The sequence below is a fragment of the Aphelocoma coerulescens genome, unplaced genomic scaffold, assembly GCF_041296385.1.
Source record: "Aphelocoma coerulescens isolate FSJ_1873_10779 unplaced genomic scaffold, UR_Acoe_1.0 HiC_scaffold_345, whole genome shotgun sequence".
Lineage (NCBI taxonomy): Eukaryota > Metazoa > Chordata > Aves > Passeriformes > Corvidae > Aphelocoma > Aphelocoma coerulescens.
The window spans coordinates 29105-43716 of record NW_027183688.1 but is presented as its reverse complement, the minus strand read 5'-3'; the positions used below and the strand labels follow the sequence as shown (position 1 = coordinate 43716).

At 57.0% G+C, this 14612-nt stretch overlaps 1 protein-coding gene and 1 long non-coding RNA gene across 4 annotated transcripts in view; both read right to left on the bottom strand.

The window, feature by feature from the left end:
- PRMT5 (protein arginine methyltransferase 5) overlaps positions 1-8026 on the bottom strand; it is a 34528-nt gene extending 26502 nt beyond the window's left edge. For all 3 annotated transcript variants that reach the window (XM_068999351.1, XM_068999352.1, XM_068999353.1), the window contains exons 1-5: positions 7912-8026; positions 5593-5711; positions 3220-3305; positions 2072-2206; positions 860-966 (exon numbers count right to left, since the gene is read on the bottom strand). In XM_068999351.1, the coding sequence (XP_068855452.1) occupies positions 860-966; positions 2072-2206; positions 3220-3305; positions 5593-5711; positions 7912-8018 (554 nt within the window). In that variant the 5' untranslated portion in view covers positions 8019-8026. The remainder of the gene's footprint in view (positions 1-859; positions 967-2071; positions 2207-3219; positions 3306-5592; positions 5712-7911) is intronic.
- A 564-nt stretch (positions 8027-8590) lies between these two features.
- On the bottom strand, positions 8591-13574 carry LOC138101592 (uncharacterized). Its single transcript, XR_011147214.1, has 4 exons — positions 13438-13574; positions 11953-12077; positions 10772-10840; positions 8591-8811 (listed from the first exon to the last, which is right to left on the bottom strand). It is a non-coding gene; the product is annotated as an uncharacterized lncRNA (long non-coding RNA).
- Between the last annotated feature and the right edge of the window lie 1038 nt (positions 13575-14612).

The following is a 14612-nucleotide window of genomic DNA, read 5'->3' as shown; positions in this document are numbered from 1 at the left end:
GCCCAAAATCCCCTTTTTGCCCAAAATCCCCTTTTCCCCAAAATCCCCTTTTTCCCCCCAAAATCCCCTTTTTGCCCAAAATCCCCCTTTTTTCCCCCAAAATCCCCCTTTGCCCAAAATCCCCCTTTTTCCCCCCAAAATCCCCTTTTTGCCCAAAATCCCCTTTTGCCCAAAATCCCCGTTTTCCCCAAAATCCCCTTTTTGCCCAAAATCCCCCTTTTTCACCCCAAAATCCCCTTTTTGCCCAAAATCCCCCTTTTTCCCCCCAAAATCCCCTTTTCCCCAAAATCCCCCTTTTGCCCAAAATCCCCCTTTTTCCCCCCAATCCCCTTTTTGCCCAAAATCCCCCTTTTTTCACCCAAAATCCCCTTTTTGCCCAAAATCCCCTTTTTGCCCGAAATCCCCCTTTTTTCCCCCAAAATCCCCTTTTTCCCCCCAATCCCCTTTTTGCCCAAAATCCCCCTTTTTTCACCCAAAATCCCCTTTTTGCCCAAAATCCCCTTTTTGCCCAAAATCCCCCTTTTTCCCCCCAAAATCCCCTTTTTGCCCAAAATCCCCTTTTTCCCCCCAAAATCCCCTTTTTGCCCAAAATCCCCCTTTTTTCCCCCAAAATCCCCCTTTTTCCCCCCAAAATCCCCTTTTTGCCCAAAATCCCCCTTTTTCCCCCAAAATCCCCCTTTTTCCCCCCAAAATCCCCTTTTTGCCCAAAATCCCCCTTTTGCCCAAAATCCCCTTTTTCCCCCCAAAATCCCCTTTTTCCCCCCAAAATCCCCTTTTTGCCCAAAATCCCCTTTTTCCCCCCAAAATCCCCTTTTTCCCCCCGATCCCCCTTTTTGCCCAAAATCCTCCTTTTTCGCACCATTCCCACGTCCTCTCCTCGTTGCCGCCCTCGGGGGGCGGGGCCTCGTTGCCGATGACGTCATCGCGGCCGTCCTCGGGCGCCACCAGCGGCACCTGCACCCAGAACTGCCCAGTACCGACCAGTAAGGACCAGTACGGACCGGTACGGACCGGTATAAACCGGTATGGACCAGTATGGACCAGTATGGACCGGTATAAACCAGTATGGACCATTAAGGACCGGTATGGACCAGTATGGACCAGTAGAGACCGCTATAAACCAGTATGGACCAGTATGGACCAGTATGGACCATTAAGGACCGGTATGGACCAGTAAGGACCGGTATGGACCAGTAAGGACCAGTATGGACTGGTATGGACCAGTATGGACCAGTATGGACCATTAAGGACCGGTATGGACCAGTATGGACCAGTATAAACCAGTATGGATCAATACAGACTGGTATGGACTGGTATAAACCAGTATGGACCATTAAGGACCGGTATGCACCAGTATGGACCAGTATGGACCAGTATAAACCAGTATGGATCAGTACAGACCGGTATGGACTGGTATAAACCAGTATGGACCAGTACGAACCAGTACGGACTGGTAAGGACCAGTACGGACCAGTACGGACCGGTAAGGACCAGTATGGACCAGTATGGACCGGTACGGACCAGTATGGACCAGTATGGACCAGTATAAACCAGTATGGGCCAGTACGGACCAGTACGGACCAGTAAGGAGCAGTACGGACCAGTATAGACCAGTATGGACCAGTAGGGACCAGTATAAAGCAGTACAGACCAGTACAAACCAGTAGGGTCCAATAAGGGACTGGGGACCTCCCAGTGACCCCCTGGAGCCGTCCCAGTTCCTCCCAGTCCCTCCCAGTCCCCTCCCAGTTCCCTCCCAGTTCATCCCAGTCCCTCCCAGTCCCCTCCCAGTTCATCCCAGTCCCTCCCAGTCTCTCGCAGTAACCCCAGGCCCCAAACCAGTACAAACCAGTAAGGAAATACCACAAACCAGTCACTCCCAGTCCCTCCCAGTTCCCTCCCAGTCCCTCCCAGTCCCTCCCAGTCCCTCCCAGTCCCTCCCAATCCCCCCAAATCCCCATTTTTAACCCTTTCTCCTCCATTTTTCACCCGTTTTTCACCGTTTTTTCCCCTCCCAGTCCCTCCCAGTCGCTCCCAGTCCCTCCCAGTCGCTCCCAGTCCCTCCCAGTACCTGTGTGGAGTGGTGCCCGCAGTGCAGGTGGGCGCTGAGCCCCCGCGCCAGGTTGGGGTTGTGCCCCCCCCTGAGGGGCACCAGGTGAGCGGCCAGGCCCAGGTAGGCCCCGAAATCCAACTCCTGCCGCAGGGCCTGGGGCCCACAATTCCCAAATTTAGCCCAAAATTATCCCAAAATTACCCCGGAATTCCCAAAATTCCCCAAAATCCCCAAAATTCCCCCAAAATTCCCCCAAAACCCCGCTCGGAACCCGGCGGAATTGGCAGAGTTCAGCCCCAAATCCGCCCAAATTCAGCCCAAAATCCGCCCAAAATGCAGGGCCTGGAGCTCAGAATTCCCAAATTTAGCCCAAAATTATCCCAAAATTCCCGAAATTCCCGGAATTCCCAAAAATTTCCCCAAAATCCTGCTTGGAACTCAGTGGAATTCCCAGAACTCCGCCTTAAATTCTGCCCCAAATCCACCCAAATTCAGCCCAAAATCCGCCCAAAATGCAGGGCCTGGAGCTCGGAATTCCCAAATTTAGCCCAAAATTATCCCAAAATTACCTCGGAATTCCCAAAATCCCCAAAATCCCCCCAAATTCCCCCCAAAATTCCCCCAAAATTCCCCCAAAACCCCGCTCGGAACCCGGCGGAATTGGCAGAGTTCAGCCCCAAACCCGCCCAAATTCTGCCCAAAATTCCCCCAAAATGCAGGGCCTGGGGCCCGGAATTCCCAAATTTATCCCAAAAATTCCCAAATTTATCCCCAAATTACCCCAGAATTCCCAAAATTCCCTAAAATCCCCCCAAAATCCCGCTCGGAACCCGGCAAAATTCCCAGAATTCCACCTTAAATTCTGCCCCAAATCCGCCCAAATTCAGCCCAAAATCTGCCCAAAATGCAGCTCCCGGAGCTCAGAATTCCCAAATTTATCCCAAACATTCCCAAAATTCCCAAAATTCCCCCAAATCCTCCCCCAAATCCCTCTGAATGAACCCAAACCCCCCCAAACTTTCCCCCAAAATGGACCCAAAAACTCCCAAAAATGCCCCAAAATTGCCCCCAGATGGACCCAAAAATTCCCCAAAAATTCCCCAAAATGCCCCAAAATGCCCCAAATTGCCCAAATTGCCCGGAAATTGCCCCAAATCCGCGCTCACTTTCTGGGAGTTGCTCCGGACGTGCTCCAGGGGCGAATCCGGGCGGATCCAGGGCGAGAGCTTCCCCACGATGAGGGTGTTCCAGTCTGGGCCCCAAAACGCCCCAAATTCACCCCAAAATGCCCCAAATTCACCCCAAAATCCACCTCAGGAACCCAAATTCACCCCAAAATCCACCTCAGGAACCCAAATTCACCCCAAAATCCAACTCGGGGAGCCCAAAATGCCCCAAATTCACCCCAAAATGCCCCAAATTCACCCCAAAATCCAACTCGGGGACACCGAAATGCCCCAAATTCACCCCAAAATCCACCCCAGGGACCCCAAAATGCCCCAAATTCACCCCAAAATGCCCCAAATTCACCCCAAAATGCCCCAAATTCACCCCAAAATCCAACCAGGGACCCCAAAATGCCCCAAATTCACCCCAAAATCCAACCAGGGACCCCAAAACGCCCCAAATTCGCCCCAAAATCCACCTCAGGAACCCAAATTCACCCCAAAATCCACCTCAGGAACCCAAATTCACCCCAAAATCCAACTCGGGGAGCCCAAAATGCCCCAAATTCACCCCAAAATGCCCCAAATTCACCCCAAAATCCAACTCGGGGACACCGAAATGCCCCAAATTCACCCCAAAATCCACCCCAGGGACCCCAAAATGCCCCAAATTCACCCCAAAATGCCCCAAATTCACCCCAAAATGCCCCAAATTCACCCCAAAATGCCCCAAATTCACCCCAAAATCCACCCCAGGGACCTCAAAATGCCCCAAATTCACCCCAAAATGCCCCAAATTCCCCCCAAAATCCAACTCGGGTACCCCAAAATGCCCCAAATTCACCCCAAAATCCACCTCAGGAACCCAAATTCACCCCAAAATCCAACTCGGGGAGCCCAAAATGCCCCAAATTCACCCCAAAATGCCCCAAATTCACCCCAAAATCCAACTCGGGGACACCGAAATGCCCCAAATTCACCCCAAAATCCACCCCAGGGACCCCAAAATGCCCCAAATTCACCCCAAAATGCCCCAAATTCACCCCAAAATCCACCCCAGGGACCTCAAAATGCCCCAAATTCACCCCAAAATGCCCCAAATTCACCCCAAAATCCACCTCAGGAACCCAAATTCGCCCCAAAATCCAACCAGGAACCCCAAAATGCCCCAAATTCACCCCAAAACGCCCCAAATTCCCCCCAAAATCCAACCAGGAACCCCAAAATGCCCCAAATTCACCCCAAAATCCACCCCAGGGACCTCAAAATGCCCCAAATTCATCCCAAAATGCCCCAAATTCACCCCAAAATGCCCCAAATTCACCCCAAAATCCACCCCAGGGACCCCAAAATGCCCCAAATTCACCCCAAACCAGATCCCCCCAATCCCCTTTCACCCCTCCCAGTCCAAACCAGTATAAACCAGTCCAAACCAGTCCAAACCAGTAACCCCAAATCCCCATTTTAACCCTTCCTCCTCCATTTTTCTCCATTTTCCCCCCTCCCAGTTTGTCCCAGTCCCTCCCAATCCCCTCCCAGTCCCTCCCAGTTTGTCCCAGTCCCTCCCAATCCCCTCCCAGTCCCTCCCAGTTTGTCCCAGTTCCCTCCCAGTTTATCCCAGTTTGTCCCAGTCCCCTCCCAGTTTATCCCAGTCCCCTCCCAGTCCCTCCCAGTTTGTCCCAGTCCCTCCCAGTTTGTCCCAGTTCCCTCCCAATCCCTCCCAGTTTGTCCCAGTTCCCTCCCAGTCCCTCCCAGTTTGTCCCAGTCCCTCCCAGTTTGTCCCAGTTCCCTCCCAATCCCTCCCAGTTTGTCCCAGTTCCCTCCCAGTTCCCTCCCAGTTGCTCCCAGTTCCTCTCAGTTTGTCCCAGTCCCTCCCAGTTTATCCCAGTCCCCTCCCAATCCCCTCCCAGTCCCTCCCAGTTTATCCCAGTCCCCTCCCAGTCCCTCCCAGTTTGTCCCAGTCCCTCCCAATCCCCTCCCAGTCCCTCCCAGTTTATCCCAGTTCCCTCCCAGTCCCTCCCAGTCCATCCCAGTCCCTCCCAGTTTATCCCAGTCCCCTCCCAGTCCCTCCCAGTTTATCCCAGTCCCCTCCCAATCCCCTCCCAGTCCCTCCCAGTTTATCCCAGTCCCCTCCCAGTCCCTCCCAGTTTGTCCCAGTCCCTCCCAATCCCCTCCCAGTCCCTCCCAGTTTATCCCAGTCCCTCCCAGTTTATCCCAGTCCCCCCAAACCCCCATTTTTCCCCCTTTCTCCTCCATTTTTAACCCTTTTTCCGCCGTTTTTTTCGCCGTTTCTCCCCTCCCAGCCCCTCCCAGTTCGTCCCAGTCGCTCCCAGTTTGTCCCAGTTTGTCCCAGTTGCTCCCAGTGCCGCTGACCTCTGCCGGCCAGCACCAGGTCCGAGCGGGTCTGGGGTCCCGGGCGGTCCCGCGCCGGCTCCAGGCCGAACTCGCGCCGGTGCCGGGGGTGGAAGAGCGGGATGCAGAGGAAATCGAACCTGGGGAAACTGGGATGGACTGGGAGGCACTGGGAGCGACTGGGGGGGGGGACTGGGAGGGGCTGGGAGGGACTGGGATAGACTGGGAGGGACTGGGAGGGACTGGGGGGCAACTGGGAGGGACTGGGGGGGACTGGGAGGGACTGGGGGGGGGACTGGGAGGGGCTGGGAGGGGCTGGGAGGGACTGGGAGCGACTGGGGGGGGACTGGGAGGGACTGGGAGGGACTGGGGGGCAACTGGGAGGGACTGGGAGGGACTGGGGGGCAACTGGGAGGGACTGGGAGGGACTGGAAGGTTACTGGGAGTGACTGGTTTATACTGGGAGGGGACTGGTTTGGACTGGTTTGCACTGGCAGGGACTGGGAGGGACTGGGAGGGAACTGGGAGCGACTGGGGAGGGATTGGGAGGGGCTGGGAGGGACTGGGAGGAACTGGGACAATCTGGGACAATCTGGGACAAACTGGGACAAACTGGGACAAACTGGGAGGGACAAGAAGGTGATTGGGAGGGAACTGGTAGGGACTGGGAGGGACTGGGAGGGAACTGGGAGGGATTGGGAGGGACTGGGAGTGAACTGGGAGGGACTGGGAGGGACTGGGAGGGACTGGGAGGGACTGGGAGGGACTGGGAAGGGTTTGGGACAAACTGGGAGGGAACTGGGAAGGACTGGGAGGGACTGGGTTATACTGGGAGGGACTGGGAGGGGATTGGGAGGGACTGGGAGGGGATTGGGAGGGACTGGGACAAACTGGAACAAACTGGCAACAAACTGGGACAAACGGGGAGGGGTTTGGGACAAACGGGGATGGACTGGGAGGGAACTGGGACAAACTGGGAGCAAACTGGGAGGGGGGATTTGGGGTCCCTGAGGGAATTTGGGAGATCCTGAGGGGATTGGGGGGAATTTGGGGGGATTTGGGAATTCCTGAGGGGATTTTTGGGGATCCCTGAGGGGATTTAGGGGAATTTGGGGGGGATTTTGGGGATCCCTGAAGGAATTTGGGGGTCCCTGAGGGGATTTGGGGATCCTTGAGGGGGATTTGGGGGATCCCTGAGGGGATTTGGGGATCCCTGAGGGGATTTAGGGGAATTTGGGGGGGATTTTGGGGATCACTGAAGGAATTTGGGGGTCCCTGAGGGGATTTGGGGATCCTTGAGGGGGATTTGGGGGATCCTGAGGGGATTTGGGGGAATTTGGGGGGGATTTTGGGGATCCCTGAAGGAATTTGGCGGTCCCTGAGGGGATTTGGGGATCCTTGAGGGGGATTTGGGGGATCCCTGAGGGGATTTGGGGATCCCTGAGGGGATTTAGGGGAATTTGGGGGGGATTTTGGGGATCCCTGAAGGAATTTGGGGGTCCCTGAGGGGATGTGGGGGATCCCTGAGGGGATCTGGGAATTCCAGAAGGAATGTGGCGATCCATGAGGGGATTTGGGGGATCCCTGAGGAGATTTGGGGATCCTTGAGAGGATTTGGGGTCCCTGAGGGGATTTGGGAGATCCATGAGGGGATTTGGGGGATCCCTGAGGAGATTTGGGGATCCTTGAGAGGATTTGGGGTCCCTGAGGGGATTTGGTGATCCTTGAGGGGATTTGGGGGATCCCTGAGGGGATTTGGGGTCCCTGAGAGGATTTGGGGGATCCCTGAAGGGATTTGGGAGATCCCTGAGGCGATCTGAGGATTCCATAGGGAATGTGGCGATCCCTGAGGGGATTTGGGGGATCCCTGAGGGGATTTGGGGTCCCTGAGAGGATTTGGGAGATCCCTGAAGGGATTTGGGGGATCCCTGAGGCAATCTGAGGATTCCATAAGGAATGTGGCGATCCCTGAGGGGATTTGGGGGATCCCTGAGGGGATTTGGGGTCCCTGAGAGGATTTGGGGGATCCCTGAAGGGATTTGGGAGATCCCTGAGGCGATCTGAGGATTCCATAAGGAATGTGGCGATCCCTGAGGGGATTTGGGGATCCCTGAGGGGATTTGGGGTCCCTGAGAGGATTTGGGAGATCCCTGAGGGGATTTGGGGATCCCTGAGGGGATTTGGAGATTCCGGACAGGGTTTGAGGCTCCCACGGGCGGTTTGGGCCCTCCCCGGCGCACGAGGGGGTGGAGGGGGGGGGGAATTTCAAGGAAGGTTTTTAAGGCTCCCGAATGGGATTTTTGGGATCTTTTTTGGGGTTTTGGGGGGTCCCGCTCTCACCCCTGCCTGGCCACGGCCCCCAGCGCTCCCGCCACCTCCGGGACGCAGCTCAGGTCGCGGCCTGAGGAGACGCGAGCGGCGCCCGCCGCTCCCGGCCCCGCCGCCATCGCTGCGCTTCTGCTCCCGCCCCCTCCGTGAGGCGGCGGCCAATCAGCGCCGAGCCCGCCTCCCGCGCGGCCAATAGGAGAGTGAGGCGGCGCTGTCAATCAAAACGCAGGCGCTGCGCCCGCCTACGGCGAACGGGGAGCCAATAGGAGAGCGCGGAGAGGCGTCAATCACAGCGGAGGCGGGAATACCGCAGCCAATGGGAGAGCGCGGGGCTGGCCGTCAATCAAGGCAGTGGCGGGAAGGTGAATCCCGCCCCCGGCGGGGCTTGCAGCCAATAGAAACGCGCTCTCAGCTGTCAATCAAGACGAAGAGCGCCGGGCACGCCCACAAGAGGCTCTGGACCAATGAGAGCGCTCTGCGAGCTGTCAATCACCGCGGCAGGCGGCGCGCCCTGCCTGTCAATCACCCAGCTGGCCCCGCAATTTTGGGAATTCCGGGTTCATTTTCGGGCCAGGACGGGGCGGGCGGGGGGGGGGGGGGGAATGGGCAAAGCTGGAATTTGAAGCCCCACCCCTTCCCCACCCCGGCTGTCAATCACCCGCCCACAGAGAAGAGGAGGCGGAGGCGAGGGGGCGGTGCCGGCGGTATTTTAATGAGGCGCGGTGACGTCACGGGGGCGGGGGGCGGAGCTGCAGGAGGGCCCAGCGCCGGTGGGCGCATTCCCGGCGGAGCCGGCCCAGCTCCAGCGCCAGCGCCCGCAGCTCCGGGCCCAGCTCCCGCAGCGCCGCCAGCTCCGCCCCCAAGATGGCGGCCTCGGCCTCGGCGGCGCGGAGCCCCTCGGTGAGGGAGTCCCTGCAAAGGGGGAGGGGCTGGTGAGGGGGAGGGGCTTGTGAGGGGGAGGGAATTGTGAGGGGGAGGGGGTTGGGAGGGGGCGGGGGTTGGGAGGGGGAGGGGCTTAGGGAGGGGGAGGGGGTTTGGGAGGGGAGGGGCTTGTGAGGGGAAGGGGTGTAGGGAGGGGGAGGGGCTGGTGAGGGGGAGGGGCGTGGGGAGGGGGAGGGGATTGTGAGGGGGAGGGGGTTGGGAGGGGGAGGGGCTTAGGGAGGGGGAGGGGCTTAGGGAGGGGAGGGGTTTGTGAGGGGAGGGGATTGTGAGGGGGAGGGGCTTGGGGAGGGGGAGGGGCTTGGGAGGGGGAGGGGGTTGGGAGGGGAGGGGGTTGGGAGGGGGAGGGGCTTAGGGAGGGGGAGGGGCTTAGGGAGGGGGAGGGGGTTGGGAGGGGAGGGGGGTTGGGAGGGGGAGGGGCTTAGGGAGGGGGAGGGGGTTGGGAGGGGAGGGGGTTGTGAGGGGAGGGGCTTAGGGGGAGGGGCTTGTGAGGGGGAGGGGCTTGTGGGGGGGAGGGGCTTGGGAGGGGGAGGGGTTATGGGAATGGGGTTATGGTAATGAGGGGTGGGTTTATGGTAATGAGGGTGGGTTATGGTAATGAGGGGTTATGGTAATGAGGGGTTATGGTAATGAGGAGTTATGGGAATGGGGGTTATGGTAATGAGGGGTGCGTCATGATAAGGAGGGTACGGTTATGGTAATGAGGGTGGGTTATGGTAATGAGGGTACGGTTATGGTAATGAGGGTGGGTTACGGTAATGAGGGGTGGGTTATGGTAATGAGGGTACGGTTATGGTAATGAGGGTACGGTTATAGTAATTAGAGTGGATTATGATAAGGAGGGTGCGGTTATGGTAATGAGGGTAGGTTACAGTAATGAAGGGGGGATTATGGTAATGAGGGGTTGTGGGAATGGAGGTTATGGTAATGAGGGTGGTTTATGGTAATGAGGGGTGGGTTACGGTAATGAGGGGTGTGTTACGGTAATTAGAGTGGGTTATGGTAATGAAGAGGAGGTTATGGTAATTAGAGTGGGTTATGGTAATGAAGGGTGGGTTATGATAAGGAGGGTGCGGTTATGGTAATGAGGGTGGGTTATGGTAATGAGGGTGGGTTATGGCAATTAAGAGTGGGTTATGGTAATGAGGAGTTGTGGGAATGGGAGTTATGGTAATGAGGGGTGGGGTTATGGTAATGAAGGGGGGTTATGGTAATTAGAGTGGGTTATGGTAATGAGGGGTGGGGTTATGGTAATGAGGGTGGGTTATGGTAATTAGAGTGGGTTATGGTAATGAGGGGTGGGGTTATGGTAATGAAGGGGGGTTATGGTAATTAGAGTGGGTTATGGTAATGAGGGGTGGGGTTATGGTAATGAAGGGGGGTTATGGTAATTAGAGTGGGTTATGGTAATGAAGGGGGGGTTATGATAATGAGGGGTGGGTTGTGGTAATTAGAGTGGGTTATGGTAATGAGGGGTGGGTTATGGTAATGAGGAGAGTATGGAAATGAGGAGGGTTATGTTAATGAGGGGGTGGTTACGTTAATGATGGGTGTGCCCATTCTAATGAGGATCATCATCATGTTAATGAGGGGTGTGACTACGCTAATGAGGAACATTATGTTAATGAGGAGGCTGGGCCCTGTCGGGCCACTTTGCATCGATGCTAATGAGGGGGAGCAGGCTTGGGTTATGCTAATGAGGGGCGGGGCTGGGTGACGCTGCCGAGGGGCCGATGTTATGCTAATGAGGCCGGGGGTTATGCTAATGAGGAGGGCGGGGCTGGGTGAGGCTGCCGAGGGGCCGATGTTATGCTAATGAGGCCGGGGGTTATGCTAATGAGGAGGGCGGGGCTGGGTGAGGCTGGGGAGGGGCGGGGCCGGGGTTATGCTAATGAGGCCGGGGGTATGCTAATGAGGGGGGCAGGGCTGGCACCTGATTCGCCGGTGGGCCCGGACGGTGGGGGCGGGGTAGGTGTCCAACAGCAGGCGCAGCTCCTCCAGCCTGATGAATATTCATGAGATGGGGCGCGGCGAGGGGGGGCGGGGTCACTGGGACGGACTGGGATGGACTGGGATGGACTGGGATGGACTGGGAGAGGGTCTGGGGTGAACTGGGATGGACTGGGATGAACTGGGATGGACTGGGATGGACTGGGAGAGGGTCTGGGGTCAATGGGATGGACTGGGAGGGGGTCTGGGGTCAATGGGATGGACTGGGATGGACTGGGAGGGGGTCTGGGGTGAACTGGGATGGACTGGGATGGACTGGGAGAGGGTCTGGGGTCAATGGGATGGACTGGGATGGACTGGGAGGGGGTCTGGGGTCACTGGGATGGACTGGGAGGGGGTCTGGGGTCAATGGGATGAACTGGGATGGACTGGGAGGGGGTCTGGGGTCACTGGGATGGACTGGGAGAGGGTCTGGGGTCACTGGGATGGACTGGGAGGGGGTGTGGGGTCACTGGGATGAACTGGGAGAGGGTTTGGGGTGAACTGGGATGGACTGGGAGAGGGTCTGGGGTCACTGGGACGGACTGGGATAGACTGGGAGAGGGTCTGGGGTCACTGGGATGGACTGGGATGGACTGGGAGGGAGTCTGGGGTCACTGGGATGGACTGGGATGGACTGGGAGAGGGTCTGGGGTCACTGGGATGGACTGGGATGGACTGGGAGAGGGTCTGGGGTCACTGGGATGGACTGGGAGAGGGTCTGGGATGAACTGGGATGGACTGGGATGAACTGGGAGAGGGTCTGGGGTGAACTGGGATAGACTGGGATGGACTGGGATGGACTGGGAGGGGGTCTGGGGTCACTGGGATGGACTGGGATGGACTGGGAGAGGGTCTGGGGTGAACTGGGATGGACTGGGAGAGGGTCTGGGGTAACTGGGATGAACTGGGAAGGGGTCTGGGGTGAACTGGGATGAACTGGGAAGGGGTCTGGGGTGAACTGGGATGAACTGGGGGAGGGTCTGGGGTAACTGGGCTGAACTGGGAAGGGACCTGGGGTAACTGGGCTGAACGGGGAACCGCCCCGTCCGCCCCCCGCGCATGCGAAGGAGATGCGGATGAGATGCGAATGAGATGCAAATGAGATGCAAAGGAGGCCCTTACCGGATCTTGAGCAGCAGGGCCCCGCCCTTGGCCAGCAGGTACCGGCCCCTCCCCCCGTCCAGCAGCGCCTGCCCCTCCCCCAGCCAGCGGCAGCGGCCCAGCAGCGAGCGGCAGCGGCCCAGGGCCTGCCGGAAACCAGTACGGACCAGTACGGACCAGTACGGACCAGTACGGACCGCTACGGACCGGTATAAACCAGTACGGACCAGTACGGACCAGTACGGACCGCTACGGACCGCTACGGACCGGTATAAACCAGTACGGACCAGTACGGACCAGTACGGACCGGTACGGACCGCTACAGACCGCTACGGACCGGTATAAACCAGTACGGACCAGTACGGACCAGTACGGACCGGTACGGACCGCTACGGACCGCTACGGACCGGTATAAACCAGTACGGACCAGTACGGACCAGTACGGACCGCTACGGACCGCTACGGACCGCTATGGACCGGTACAGACCGGTATAAACCGGTACGGACCGCTATAAACCAGTACGGACCAGTACGGACCAGTATGGAGCGGTACGGACCAGTATGAACAAGTATGGACCAGTACGGACCAGTACGGACCAGTACAGACCGGTATGGACCGGTATGGACCGGTATAAACCAGTATGGACCGGTACGGACCGGTACAGACTGGTATGGAGCAGTACGGACCAGTACAGACCACTACGGACCAGTACGGACCGGTACAGACTGCTACCGACCGGTATGGACCAGTATGGACCGGTATAAACCAGTACAGACCGCTATAAACCAGTACGGACCAGTATGGACCGGTACGGACCAGTACGGACCAGTACGAACCAGTATAACCAATACGGACCAGTATGGACCAGTACGGACCAGTACGGACCAGTATGGACCGGTATGGACCGGTATAAACCAGTATGGACCGGTATGGACCGGTATAAACCAGTATGGACAAGTATGGACCGGTACGGACCGGTACGGACCAGTATGGACCAGTATGGGCCGGTATAAACCAATACGGAGCAGTATGGACCAGTACGGACCAGTATGGACCAGTATGGATCAGTATGGACCAGAACAGACCAGTACAGATCAGGCTCAGCACCACCCAATCCCTCCCCAGTCCCTCCCAGCTGAAACCAGCATAAACCAGTATAAACCAGTCCAAACCAGTAACCCCAAATCCCACCTTTTAACCCTTTTTTCCCCATTTTTAACCATTTTTTAACCATTTCTCCCCATTTTTTCACCGATTTTTACCCAAATTTCGCCTTTTTTCCCCCAATTCCCCCCCTCCCAGTCCAAACCAGTCCAACCCAGTCCAAACCAGTAACCCCAAGTCCCTTTCTCAGCCACTTTTAACCCTTTTCCCCCCACTTTTAACCCATTTTTTACCCATTTTTCCCCATTTTTTCACCGATTTTTACCCAAATTTCGCCTTTTTTCCCCCAATTCCCCCCCTCCCAGTCCAACCCAGTCCAAACCAGTATAAACCAGTCTCACCTCGGGGTACTGGTGGCCGATCCTGGCCAGCTCCTCCCGCAGGAGCCGCTCCCGGAGCCGCTCCCGGAGCAGCCGCAGCCGCTCCCGGCCCAGGAGCCCCCCCAGGTTTTGGGGAGAATTCGGGCGATTTTGGGCAATTTCGGGGCCAATCTCGGGGATTTGGGGGAAATTTGGGGGGGGGGTTGGGGGGATTTTGGGGGAATTCGGGGAAATTTTGGGGGATTTTGGGCAGAATTTGAGGGAATTCGGGGAAATTTTGGGGGATTTTGGGGGGATTTTGGGGGATTTTGGGAAAATCCTGGGGGATTTTGGGGGGATTTTGGGGGAATTCGGGGAAATTTTGGGGGATTTCAGGTGGATTTGGGGGGATTTCGGGTGGATTTGGGGGGATTTCGGGTGGATTTCGGGAAAATTTGGGGAGATTTTGGGGGATTTTGGGAGGAATTTGAGGGATTTTGGGATCTGGAGCAGCTTCGGGAAGATTTTGGGGGATTTCGGGAAAATCCTGGCGGATTTCGGGTGGAATTTGGGGGATTTTGGGTGGATTTTGGGGGATTTCGGGTGGAATTTGGGGGATTTGGGGGGGATTTTGGGGGATTTTGGGTGGATTTGGGGGGATTTGGGGGGGATTTTGGGGCATTTGGGGTGGAATTTCAGTGATTTTGGGTGGATTTTGGGCCATTTTGGGGTGAATTGGGGCCGTTTCGGGGTGAATTTCAGCCATTTTGGGGTGGATTTGGGGGGATTTGGGGGATTTTGGGGTGAATTTCGGCCGTTTTGGGGTGAATTTGGGGGGATTTTGGGGGTGAATTTGGGGGATTTTGGGGTGGATTTGGGGGATTTTGGGGTGAATTTCGGCCGTTTCAGGTGGATTTTGGGCCGTTTCGGGGTGAATTTCGGCCGTTTTGGGGTGAATTTGGGGGATTTTGGACTGAATTTCGGCCGTTTTGGGGTGGATTTCAGCCATTTTGGGGTGGTTTTGGGAGATTTTGGGGTGGATTTGGGGGATTTTGGGGTGGATTTGAGGGATTTTGGGGGATTTGGGGGGAATTTTGGGGTGGATTTGGGGGATTTTGGGGTGGATTTGGGGGATTTTGGGGGGTCCCAGCAGGAAACTCCGGAGCTTCTTCCCGCTTTTTCCCGCAGGCGCCGCTGCAGCTCCGGGAGCAGCCGGG